This window comes from Narcine bancroftii, chromosome 5 (genome assembly GCF_036971445.1).
Source record: "Narcine bancroftii isolate sNarBan1 chromosome 5, sNarBan1.hap1, whole genome shotgun sequence".
Classification (NCBI taxonomy): domain Eukaryota; kingdom Metazoa; phylum Chordata; class Chondrichthyes; order Torpediniformes; family Narcinidae; genus Narcine; species Narcine bancroftii.
In genome coordinates this window covers 140,144,387-140,157,180 of record NC_091473.1, presented here as the reverse complement: position 1 = coordinate 140,157,180, position 12,794 = coordinate 140,144,387, and the positions used below count along the sequence as shown (strand labels likewise).

General features: G+C 40.9%; 1 protein-coding gene across 21 annotated transcripts in view; it reads right to left on the bottom strand.

Moving 5' to 3' along the window:
* btbd8 (BTB domain containing 8) overlaps positions 1 to 12,794 on the bottom strand; it is a 133,588-nt gene that overhangs the window by 104,910 nt on the left and 15,884 nt on the right. For 18 of the 21 annotated variants that reach the window (XM_069939205.1, XM_069939218.1, XM_069939206.1 and 15 more), the window contains one exon: positions 7,416 to 7,616. In XM_069939205.1, coding sequence (XP_069795306.1) covers positions 7,416 to 7,616 — 201 coding nt within the window. Of the gene's footprint in view, positions 1 to 3,799; positions 3,985 to 7,415; positions 7,617 to 12,794 lie in introns of those variants that run through there. The other 3 variants (XM_069939221.1, XM_069939220.1, XM_069939225.1) reach the window with 1 other exon arrangement.

The window sequence follows — 12,794 nt, the reverse complement described above, 5'->3', positions numbered from 1 at the left end:
GCAACTCAACAGCAATTGATGATGCAACTCAACAGCAATTGAAGATGATGCAACTCAACAGCAATTGAAGATGATGCAACTCAACAGCAATTGAAGATGATGCAACTCAACAGCAATTGAAGATGATGCAACTCAACAGCAATTGAAGATGATGCAACTCAACAGCAATTGAAGATGATGCAACTCAACAGCAATTGAAGATGATGCGACTCAACAGCAATTGAAGATGATGCGACTCAACAGCAATTGAAGATGATGCGACTCAACAGCAATTGAAGATGATGCAACTCAACAGCAATTGAAGATGATGCAACTCAACAGCAATTGAAGATGATGCGACTCAACAGCAATTGAAGATGATGCGACTCAACAGCAATTGAAGATGATGCGACTCAACAGCAATTGAAGATGATGCGACTCAACAGCAATTGAAGATGATGCGACTCAACAGCAATTGAAGATGATGCGACTCAACAGCAATTGAAGATGATGCGACTCAACAGCAATTGAAGATGATGCGACTCAACAGCAATTGAAGATGTTGCGACTCAACAGCAATTGAAGATGTTGCAACTCAACAGCAATTGAAGATGTTGCAACTCAACAGCAATTGAAGATGTTGCAACTCAACAGCAATTGAAGATGATGCAACTCAACAGCAATTGAAGATGATGCAACTCAACAGCAATTGAAGATGTTGCAACTCAACAGCAATTGAAGATGATGCAACTCAACAGCAATTGAAGATGATGCAACTCAACAGCAATTGAAGATGATGCAACTCAACAGCAATTGAAGATGATGCAACTCAACAGCAATTGAAGATGATGCAACTCAACAGCAATTGAAGATGATGCAACTCAACAGCAATTGATGATGCAACTCAACAGCAATTGAAGATGATGCAACTCAACAGCAATTGAAGATGATGCAACTCAACAGCAATTGAAGATGATGCAACTCAACAGCAATTGAAGATGATGCAACTCAACAGCAATTGAAGATGATGCAACTCAACAGCAATTGAAGATGATGCAACTCAACAGCAATTGAAGATGATGCAACTCAACAGCAATTGAAGATGATGCAACTCAACAGCAATTGAAGATGTTGCAACTCAACAGCAATTGAAGATGTTGCAACTCAACAGCAATTGAAGATGATGCAACTCAACAGCAATTGAAGATGATGCAACTCAACAGCAATTGAAGATGATGCAACTCAACAGCAATTGAAGATGATGCAACTCAACAGCAATTGAAGATGATGCAACTCAACAGCAATTGAAGATGATGCAACTCAACAGCAATTGAAGATGATGCAACTCAACAGCAATTGAAGATGATGCAACTCAACAGCAATTGAAGATGATGCAACTCAACAGCAATTGAAGATGATGCAACTCAACAGCAATTGAAGATGATGCAACTCAACAGCAATTGAAGATGATGCAACTCAACAGCAATTGAAGATGATGCAACTCAACAGCAATTGAAGATGATGCAACTCAACAGCAATTGAAGATGATGCAACTCAACAGCAATTGAAGATGATGCAACTCAACAGCAATTGAAGATGATGCAACTCAACAGCAATTGAAGATGATGCAACTCAACAGCAATTGAAGATGATGCAACTCAACAGCAATTGAAGATGATGCAACTGAAAATACATCTATTTTATTGACCCTTTATCAAAACTGAAAAAGCAATGATGTCAAAAATATTACCTGTCTCTCTTCCGGTGGAATATTTGCGAATGGTTTTGGGAGATAAATTGGTAAAATTGGGGTAGGTTACATACACAAACTTTAAAACAGATCTTATTTGAAATACTGAAGAATTCGTATTCAGTGACTTTACAGAAACTATGGAGAATGCTATATATACATTTCACAAATAGGTGCTAATTGAAATGATGTCACGAAATGAATGGACTGGAGACAGGTCGTCTGTGTTGGACATTTCTGACCGCTCTGCAAAGTGCTCAGCCAAAGGTCAATGAGAGGTTTGTTTAACTAAAACAGATGGGAGCAAAAGACCAACTCCTATTGGTTGCTGGAGAATGTGGAGGGGGGGGTTTGCAAATGAGAGAGAGAAGGACATGTGGCTGGCAGTTGGAATCTCAGATGGAGAGAGAGACTGAACAGTGTCAGCCAGGAGAAGCTTGTTGGAACTGAAACAGAAAGCTCCAGAGTGGCAGATGGCTGAAAGTGCTATCTGTCTAATGTTTCTCTTGGAATAAGTGGAACAGAAAGGAACTCTGTGCTAGCCTGAAAGAAAGAGGTTATCATCTGGAGAACCCTGATGGGACAAGTTTCATCAGCAAGACATTGAGGTGACTAATGGTGGTACCTCAGTTGTGGAAATCCTGGAGCAACAAATCTCTCTCTGCAAACCCTATGAGAACCTTCCTGAGCAGTAAATATTCACCTTTCGAGCATCAAAGCCTGCTGAACTTTATACATGTTAAATTCTGTGCACAGTATAAGAATTGCCTGCAACCAGAGAATTTGGAAGAATGAGAAGTGAGTTTGAACTGTGAACCAAAGAACTTTTCTTAAATTAACACACACTTTACATACACGTGCGCTTAGAATTAAAAGGGGGTTAAGTTGGGTTTAGTTAAGTTAATAGAGATAAGTTAAAGTTTGATTCTGTTTTCATGTTTAAAGATGATTAAAACAACTTTTGTTTAAGTAACTACTTGCCGTGCTGAATATCTATTGCTGCTGGGTTTTGGGGCCCTTTGGGGTCGTAACACTCTACACAGCTGCTGTCTGGTCTGATGAGTATTGCTTCCATTTTTATTACAAATTTACAGCTTCTGCAGAATCATTGGGCAACAACTCAACATTTGTTCTAAAATGAAGACTGTGTCCCAAGGTGAAGAGACTTTAAACCATTTGCTCACATGAATCTGTGTTGGTACTTTACCTCCCAGAGATTATAAAACTAAAACTGACTCCGTAACATCACTCACCATATTCACACCTATGAAAAATATTACTTTATTATTAAGAATGAAAATGCTGGATACAATTTGAAGTTAACACCAAATAAAGATTCAGAATGAATCTGAACAGCTCAGAGCTGCCTCAATTTTAACGTTTGCACGCACCAATCCTCATAGGCTCTGCTGCTTGTCAAGTGTCTTGTGAGCTTTTTACATTTATAATACATCTTTAAACCGGTATGTTGTTTGCGTCCTCAGCTTACACAGTGACAGCTGATAGCCCTGTCTTCTGCTTCTCAGCCAATTTCTGAATTTATATTATGAAAATAAAAGCAGCAATGTAATGAAAACGCAACCATATTTTTCTTGAAATTTTCCAGCAAGAAATTTGTTATCCAGCATGATTAGTGAGGAATTTAATGAAGAAAGCAGTTTCCATTGTGGGAATACTAGGAATATGGCCATCATTAATTAAAGAGACAATTGCACAACATTGTTAAGCACTTCTCCTCTCCTTCTCCTCCCCACCACCCCCCCCCACCAAAAGCCAACCTCAACCCAAACAAGCCAGTATTCCAAATCTGTAAAAAAAACAGAGCCAAAGTTGGAAATCCAAAATAAAATCCAAAAACACTGCAAACACTCAAGTCAGTCAGCATCTGTAGAGAGAGGAGTTAATGTATCATGTTGATGACTTTTTGTCCACTCTAACTTTCACAGATGCTGATTGACCCAGGTATTTTTTTTTAAACCCTTTTCAGTCTGATTACATTTAATTCCATGTTGTATGTCAAGATAATTTGAAATATTAACTAGCTTTTCAAGTAGTGAGAAAATTGTTTACCACAATCCATGCCTTCATTTCATTATAAGAAGGTTGCTCTCTTGAGACAGCCTCTAATTTAATTTTGCAGTTAATTTCCCGAGACCATGATCCCAGTTGAGGATGTTCTAGACATAGAGGAGCCTTGCGCTCAAACACTGGTAAAACATTTTACCAGATGAGGCAGAGGACTGCGAAATCCCTCACTCTTCAACACCATCTCAGCCAACATGAAACTGACTGGAAAAAATATTAAACATTAGCAGGCACACAGGCTGCACTTACAGAAATCAACACAAGCTTTGCAAACAACAGCTTTCCTAGAAAAGTGAACCCACATGTAACAAGTTAGAGTAAATATTCTATTCAGCAACTGGTGTTAAGGGTCCAACTCTGGCAAATAACTTTGTTCATTTTTTTTTTAAAAAGGCTCGATGGTCAGAGCAGATGTCTGTGTCAGAGCAGTTGAATTTTTGGAATTCTCTATCTTTAGCTGTGGAGGCTCAGCCATAGAGCATATTAGAGACAGAGCAATAGATTTTTTTTAAGGAAGGGTCACTGTCTAGAAACATTGACCCCAGATGCTGCTCCACTGACTGAGTTCTTCAGGCATTTCCATTTTTGTGTCAATGTATTTTTAGATATAATGGGAATCAAGTGATGTGAAGTTCGCGCAGAAACGTGATACCAGGATAAAAGATCAGGAATACGAATGGCGAAGTAGGCACAAGAGGCCCATTGACTTTCACCTGCTTCCATGTACTCTATTTTAAATGACTGCCCATTTAACTTGTCATTATATCCCTTTGTTCAAGCTCCACAAGCCTGCGCTGCCCAATTAACCTATAATCCCTGGTATGTTTCAAATGGTGGAAAGAAACCAGGGATCCCAGGGAAACCGATGCAGACAAGGGGAGAATGTACCAACTCCTTACAGACAGTGTTACGAGCCCAAAGGACTCAAAACCCAGCAGCAATAGATATTCACCATGACAAATGGTTACTTAAACAAAAGTGGTTTTAATCATCTTTAAACATGAAAACAGAATCAAACTTTAACTTATCTCTATTAACTAACCCAAATTAACCCCCTTCTAATTCTAAGCACATGTGTATGATGTGTGTGTAAGTTTAAAAGTTCTTTGATTCACAGTTCAAATTCACTTCTCATTCTTCCAAGTTCTCTGGTTGCAGGCAATTCTTTACTGTGCACAAAATTTAACATGTATAAAGTTCAGCAGGCTTTGGTGCTTGAAAGGTAAATGTTTATCGCTCAGGAAGGTTCTCATAGGGTTTGCAGAGAGAGATTTGTTGCTCCAGGATTTCCACAACTGAGGTACCACCATTAGTTACCTCAATGTCTCGCTGATGAAACTTGTCCCATCAGGGTTTTCCAGATGATAACCTCTTTCTTTCAGGCTAGCACAGAGTTCCTTTCTGTATCACTTATTCCAAGAAAAACATCAGACAGATAGCACTTCCAGCCATCTGCCACTCTGGAGCTTTCTGTTTCAGTTCCATCAAGCTTTTCCTGCTTGCTTCAGCTGTAACTGTTTTCAGTGTCTCACACACACAATAGCTGCGAGCTTGTTTCCTCCCTCTCCAATTGAGACTGCTAGAAAGCCCATGTGACTCTCTCACTGGCCACAAACCCCCACCTTCTCCAGCAACCAATAGGAGTTGGTCTTTTGCTCCCATCTGTTGTTTTAGGTCAACAAACTTCTCAGGAGTGACCTTTCTGTGACCACTTTGTAGATACTTGCAAGCAGCCAGAGTGTCTCCAGTCCAAAACAATGTCATTCTATGACATCATTTCAATTAGCTTCTACTTGCAAAATGTGCATAGCATTCTCCATAGTTTCTGAAATGTTACTGAATATGAATTCTTCAGTATTTCAAATAAGAAATGTTTTAAAATGTGTGTATGTAACCTTCTCTAATTTTACAAAATTCTCCCAATATATATCTACATAACAGCATGAGAATAGCCTATTTCTGCTCCTATGTCATGGATTTTTCTTAAAAGATTCAAACCCTGGTTCCGATCTCTGCCACTGTAAAAGCATTGCACTAATTATTAAGCTAACTGTGCTGCCCCCAACAACAAGATAAGGGGCTGGTCATTGAAATCTGAAGAACAATGCAATTTCTTCTTGAAGCAGGTGTTGAATCTTTGGAATTCTCTGCTCTGGTGGATGACGAAAGTTGGAGTATTGTAAGCATTTAAAATGGAGGTGGATAAATATTTGATAAATCGAGATGTGGAGAAATAGCACAGAAGAGAAATTAAGGCCAGTCATGATCTGCATTACATAGCACTAATCATTCATAATTGCCAATATTTTGTTCATGGGATTAGTTTTGGAAAAAATATGATAATGCCATAAATATATTTTATGCCCTATATTCTGATGTAATTCTTCATATGCAAAACTTCAATTCAACAGCAGTAACATTCTAATGTAATTTATGCTTTTAACCATGGTGGTTCGACCTTAGGGCGCCAATAAAAAAAAACTATCGTCACTGATTGGACTGGGAAGGAAAGGACCAACTCATGTTTACAATGTGACAGAGTATTTTGAGCTGGTTTGGGAGGAATTGCTAGAGTAGCTTGCACACACACACATTTTAAAACACAGAATCTTCGCAGGACTATTGCAGAGTGCTTTTTGCAGAAAACAACAAAGTTGCAGAATACAGCTTGCCTGGGAGAACACGTGATCTTTACAGGCAAGAGGAGAACAGTTTTTGCTCTCAGAGAGGGAGGGAGTGAAACAGAGAGGAGAGACACAGAAATCAGTTCCAGAAGGACAAAGTTGGCAAACTTTGGAAAGACTGTCTAGTCAAAGGAGAAGCCTGGTAGTCTGAAAGGTGACCTGAAAAAAAAAGGATAATCTGGAGAACCCTGAAGGGGAAAGGTTTCGTCAGCAAGACTGATTGAGAAGGAATTAGTTGCAGATGTCCTGGAAAAGGAATCTCTCTCTGAAAACCAGCAAGAACCCTCCTGAGTGGTCACCATTTGCCTGTTAAACACCAAAGGCTGATGAACTTTGTAAATGCTAACTTCTGTGCACAGTACAAGAATTGCCTGCAACCAATGAGATTGGATTATGATCCAAAGAACTTTTCTAATCTTAAATATACATTACACACACCTGCGCTTAGTATTAGAGGGGGGATTAAGTAGATTGTTTTCTTGTTCAAATAATTAAAAACTACTTTTGTTTAAGTATTGTGTTGTGGTGCATATCTATTGCTGCTTGTTTTTTGGGGTCCTCTGGACTCCGAAAGAACAGGGAATAGTGCTTATTGTTGAGAACTTTGAAGACTGCTGCTTTGGGTGCAGTCGACTAACCCTGTGATGTACCATTGATAATTATAGTAAAACCTCCTTGCATCGGACACCTTTAGGAATTGATAAATGCCAGATAAGAATTTTCCATTTGTTTGAGATTGTGTGTTGCGATTGACGAACCGACAGCTAGGGGCCTCAATTTAAAATTTTAGCAATTTTTACCTATTTATTTTCAGAGATTTTTAAAAAAAATTGGTTCCTTGTATTCCGGATAACCGGGATAACTAACATTAATTAAATTTCCCACACACCAATGTTTAACACAAATGATATACTTACTGCATGAAGTATTTAAACTGTGAAGGCTTGAAATTCTCTACACGGATGATTGGTGGACAGTTCTCGGCCTCTTTCAACTGTTTTCCAGAAACTCTCAAAAAAAACTCTGGGACCCTTGCAAGCAGCACTGCTTTATGGGCCTTGAAGACCGCTGTACCCACGTGGAATGTGACATCTGCTTGATTTCCTTCTACAAGCAGCCTATTGGAAACAATAAAAAAGCATTGGACACAATATTTTACTATAAAGGACATTTTCTGTTAAAACAGCCATTACCAATTGTACAATATTGCTCCTGGAGTTCTGGGTTCTTTATAATTAACCAAAAGTATTGAGTAATTGTTGAAATATTTCTTTGACAGTCAATTACAGTGCAGCGCCCCACAAAGTAATAGATTTAATGCAGCTTTTCCACATAGCCAGAAATGACTTGGGAAGTTTATACTAATGCACGACAAAAGGTTTGTGAGAGCCAATAATCAATGATTACCAACCTTATCAGCTTTATCTTCAACTTAAATACATCCATGAAGCTGATTGAGTAGTTGAGAAGAAGCAATGGAGACAACACCAAGGTTGGTGACCATGGTGGCAGACCAGCAAAGGGCTCTGCAGCCAAGGACACACAGAGGCGGAGAGCTGTTTGTGACTTGTGGGCGAGGAACCCACTCAAGCTGTGGACTGTTGGCGATTGGGTCCATCGAACATTACTGCACAGAAAACAGGCCCTTCGGCCCTCCCAGTCTGTGCTGATCTATTATTCTGCCTAGTCCCACTGACCTGCACCCAGTCTATAGCTCTCCATGCCCCTCCCATCCATGTAGTGTCCAAATTTTTATTAAATGTGAAAATTGAGCCCCAAATCACCACTTCATTCCACACTCCCACACTGTGCGATTCCCCTAACATTCCCCCTAAACTTTTCCTCTTTCACCCTTAACCCATGCCATCTAGTTTGTATCTCACCTAATCTACATTTCAGGGAATAACATCCTAACCTGTTTAACCTTTCCCTGTAACTCAGTTTCTGAATTATTCGGGAGAATGCAGAGGGCAAAAAGGGCTTCCAAAAGACCCTGGGCACTGAAGGCTTCCACATTGTGACAGAGGTTTAGATCTGGTCTCAGGTTGCCAATAATTTGAACTGGGTACACCAATATCCTTGAGCGTAAAGCCCTGCAAAAGGAATTGGACATAGCTCAGGACATCACAGGCAAAACCCCTCCATACCATCAAGAGCATCTAAGGGGAAAACACACACCAATGACATCGTGAAGAAAGCGCATTAACACTTCTACTTCCTTAGGAGTTCGCGCAAGTTTGGTATGACACCAGAAACCTTGCCAAATTTCTACAGGTGTGCTGGAAAGTGTCCTGACTGGCTCTATCACACCATGGTATGGAAACACCAATACCCCTGAGCATAAAGTCCTCCAAAAGGTAGTGGGGACAGCCCAGGACATCAGTCAAAACCCTTCCCCCTATTGAGTACATCTACAGAGAATGCTGCTGTCGAAGGGCAGCAGCAAATCAAAGACCCTCACCATCCAGCTCATGTTCTGTTCTCACTGTTACCATCAGGAAAGAGGTGCCACAATTCATACCACCAGGTTCAGAAACAGCTGCTACCCCTCCACTAACAGACTCCTCAAAGACAAACTCATTAATTTAATGCACTACTTGTGCATTTGGATATTCTGTTTGTTTTCTTGGTATTGCATAGTTTGTTTACATTTGTTATCTGTTTACAGTTCTTTTAATTATTTACATGTTTACACTGTATAGTTTATCTTAGTTTTTGCTGGTCTGCCACCATGGTCACCATCCTTGGTGTGGTCTCCATTGCTTCTTCTCACATCCACAGGAAAAAGGGTTGTATGTAATTTCATATATGTACTCTGACAATAAATCTGAATCTGCCATCAGAGAGCAGCAGCAATCATCAAGGATCCACACTCCCAGCACACACACACACACAGTTTTCACTGCTACTATCAGGAAATAGGTATAGGTGTCAAAACTCTCACGACCAGGTTCAGGAACCGCTGCTACCCTTTCAACATCAGACTCAACAAAAAACTCATCATTTAAGGGCTCTTACTTCAGCAATTTTTTTTGGATTGCAGTTTACATTTATTTATTTGTTTGCATGTGTACATTTTCTTTTACACCACCAATAAGTGGTCATTCTGCCTCACCAGCGGGAAAAAGAATCTCAGGGTTCTATGTGATGTCACATATGTTCTCTTGACAATAAATCTGAAATTAAGAGTCTTGTGCAGCTGCAGGAGTGCTGGAAGCGAATCCACGGAATCGGAGGGAACTCTCTCTTGCTTCTTTCTCTGGCTGTAAGGAGCACTGGGCAATGCTAACGGTGCATCTTTCCTTGCCTTATGGCAGACTAAAGGCAATTAATTTCTTGTAATATCACATTTCTGTTTTATTACATAAAAATAAACAGTATCTGATCTAAAGATTAGTGTTGACTAATTTAACTCCCTCTTTTCATGCCCCCAACCACATCACCATTTTGCACACATGATAAGTTAATAAAATTCCATTGCACATCTACACAGATATTCGAGACTCACTTCAGACTCACTTCACATTATATACACCCATCTCCGAAGAAATCAGCACATCTTAAATTACCTAAAAGCTTTGGTGACGGGATTGTCAAATTACGGGAAAGCCTTCAGAAAAGGCACTTTGGTCCGACACGCTAACCAATTCTAGCATCCTGGCTGGTCCCATTTACCTGCATTTGGCCCATATCCTTCTGTATCCTTATTCTGCATAATTCCATCCAAATCTATTTTGAATGTTGTAATTGTCTCTGCTTCTACAACTTCCTCTGGCAGCTTATTCCAGATATGGACTATCATCCGAGTGAAAAGGTTGCCACTCACATCCCTCTTACATCTCTCCCCTTACACTTCTAGAATGTTCTACCCAGTGAAAAAGACTGCAAGCATTCACTTTATCCATGCTCCTATATGCTCCTATCTGCCTCCTCTCATGTTTTGAATCCAATTGGCCAGCTTCCCATCGATTCCCATGGGATCTAACCATCCAGACTAGGCTGCTGTGACAGATTAGGTTATATTTAAGATTGTATATAGATATGTTTTAAAGGAGATAAATTGTGCCAGGTTTTTTTTAGTGTAGGTCACATACAAACACTTCAAAACAGATCTCATTTAAAATGCCAGAACTCTGCTCAAGCCAGACAATCCAGTCTCAGGGTGCCTTTGTAGAAACTTTGAAGAGTGTCTATAAGGACTTCGCAAGTAGGTGTTAATTGGACATGCTGTGAAGTGCATTATTGTTTTGGAAAGCAACAGATGAATGAACAGAAGATTAGGTCTGGAGCCACAGTCTGTCTGAGTGCAGTTGGCTGTTCTAAGAGGGTCATCCAGCAGCTGGGACTGGAACATGACAAGCTTGTGGAAAAACCCAATTTTGAAGACTGGTTGTGAGTTCTTAGTTCAGCCTGGCCAAAGCCCTTGTGGTCCATACAAAAGGAGAGGACTGGCTGCATAATATTTCATTTGAAATAAGGGAAACAAAAATGAACTCTGTGGTGACCTGAAAACCCTGATAGGGCAAGTTTCTTCAGCAAGACACTGAAGTGGCTGATCAGAAGGAATCAGTTGTGGGTGTCCAACGAGCAAAAAATCTCTGAAAAACCAACAAGAATGTGAGAGATGGGAAAATTGACCTAAAATTATGAACATGGAAGAAACTAAAGTTCATCAGTAAAATGGCTGTAACCAGTTCAAACAGGATAAGCTTGGGGCTTAGGATGCAGGAAAGCAGAGTCAGCACGATTAACATAAGAATCTTCTAGTCTTTGTGACAAGACCATAGGACTAAGATAAGGAATGGTAAGGTACAATAGAATGTAGGAAGTTGAGGTAGTCTGTATCAGATAAGGGTCTCCTAGCCCTGGACAGAAGTACCAAGTCATACATTTCTAATTAGCTAACCATACACAGATTTATACATATGAAATTAGCCAACCCTAGATAGAATGAGTCAACTCTGCATATCAAGAGACTGTAGCCCCGAGAATCAGGAAGGTGTGAATAAGGACAATGACATGAAGGGACACCGACAGGATACCCCCCCCTGGTTCTCCAAGTATACTGAAATTGCACGTAGGCAGGCAGGATTGCCTAATGCCAAACCTCTCCAGCAGGAGGCAGAAGAATGTAAGGGGGAGGGTATTCCTACACTGAAATCAACTGTATAAAAGTTGGGTGAGCCCCAGTGTGTGTGTGTATTCCCAGGGTAAGGGGGAAGCACCCAACTTTGCATTGTTGTAGTAATAAATGTTCTTTGTTCTCAATTTTTGTCTCGAGCAATTTCTTTAAAGGTACTTTAATTCCTAACAAATGGGGGCTCGTCCGGGATCACACTCCCTCCACTGACAGAGTGCCCCGACGACGAGAGTAGGTGCACCCCGGCTGATTCAGCTGGACTCACGGGCGACGGGTGGCTGGTCAGTGGAAGAAGCGAGTGATATCCGAGAAGAGGCATTGAGAACAAACGGCGGAAGGACGCGCGCTAGAGCAGTACTGCCAGAACTCGGTAAGAGTATTTTACTTGTTCCTAAGTATGGGAATAGCGGGCAGTAGAGATGAGAGTCCTGACACAGGACGTGACCACCAGATAGCTACGTACAGCCCGCTTGGGATGATGTTATCTGAGTGGGGCACAGGAAAGACCCGCGGTAAAGACAAACTGACGACGGTCAGGTATTGTTGTAATGAATGGGTGGGATACCCGGTTAAAGGGAGCTCCGTGTACTGGCCAAAATTCGGATCCGAGGATGAATGGATGTGTGAAGCTTTGAACTTATGGCTCTATCAAAACCAGAAAGACAATGTTGAGAGCAGGGAATATGCAGCCTGCTGGCTCAAGGGATCCATTGAACAGCTGGTTTTGAATGAGAAAGAATCCAGGGATAAGAGAGAGGAGGAACCTCTTGTCCCTGAATCACAGGGTTGGGATGTGTTACATTCCCTCCCTCCACCCTATGTTCCTCCTATGCCAGCTCCTATCTTTCCTTCCCCTCCTATGACCTACCCTTCTGCACCTTCCCCACCTCCCCCACCACTAGAGAAGAGAGAAGAGAGCAGGAGTGGTATGATAACTTGCTCACAAAGCACTCGATTACCACCTCTGTTGGCAGGAGAGAGAGGTAACTTTAATTCAGAACAGCGTGAGACTCTTCAGGAAGAAAGGGCAGAACCCTTTGATTCATTTCCCAGGGAGCAGGAACCCAGACCTAATAAGCCAGAAACCAATTGGATGAGACCACTGCGGGAAGTTCCCATGGGAGAGGGTCTCGGTTTCGTAAATGTGCCCCTGACC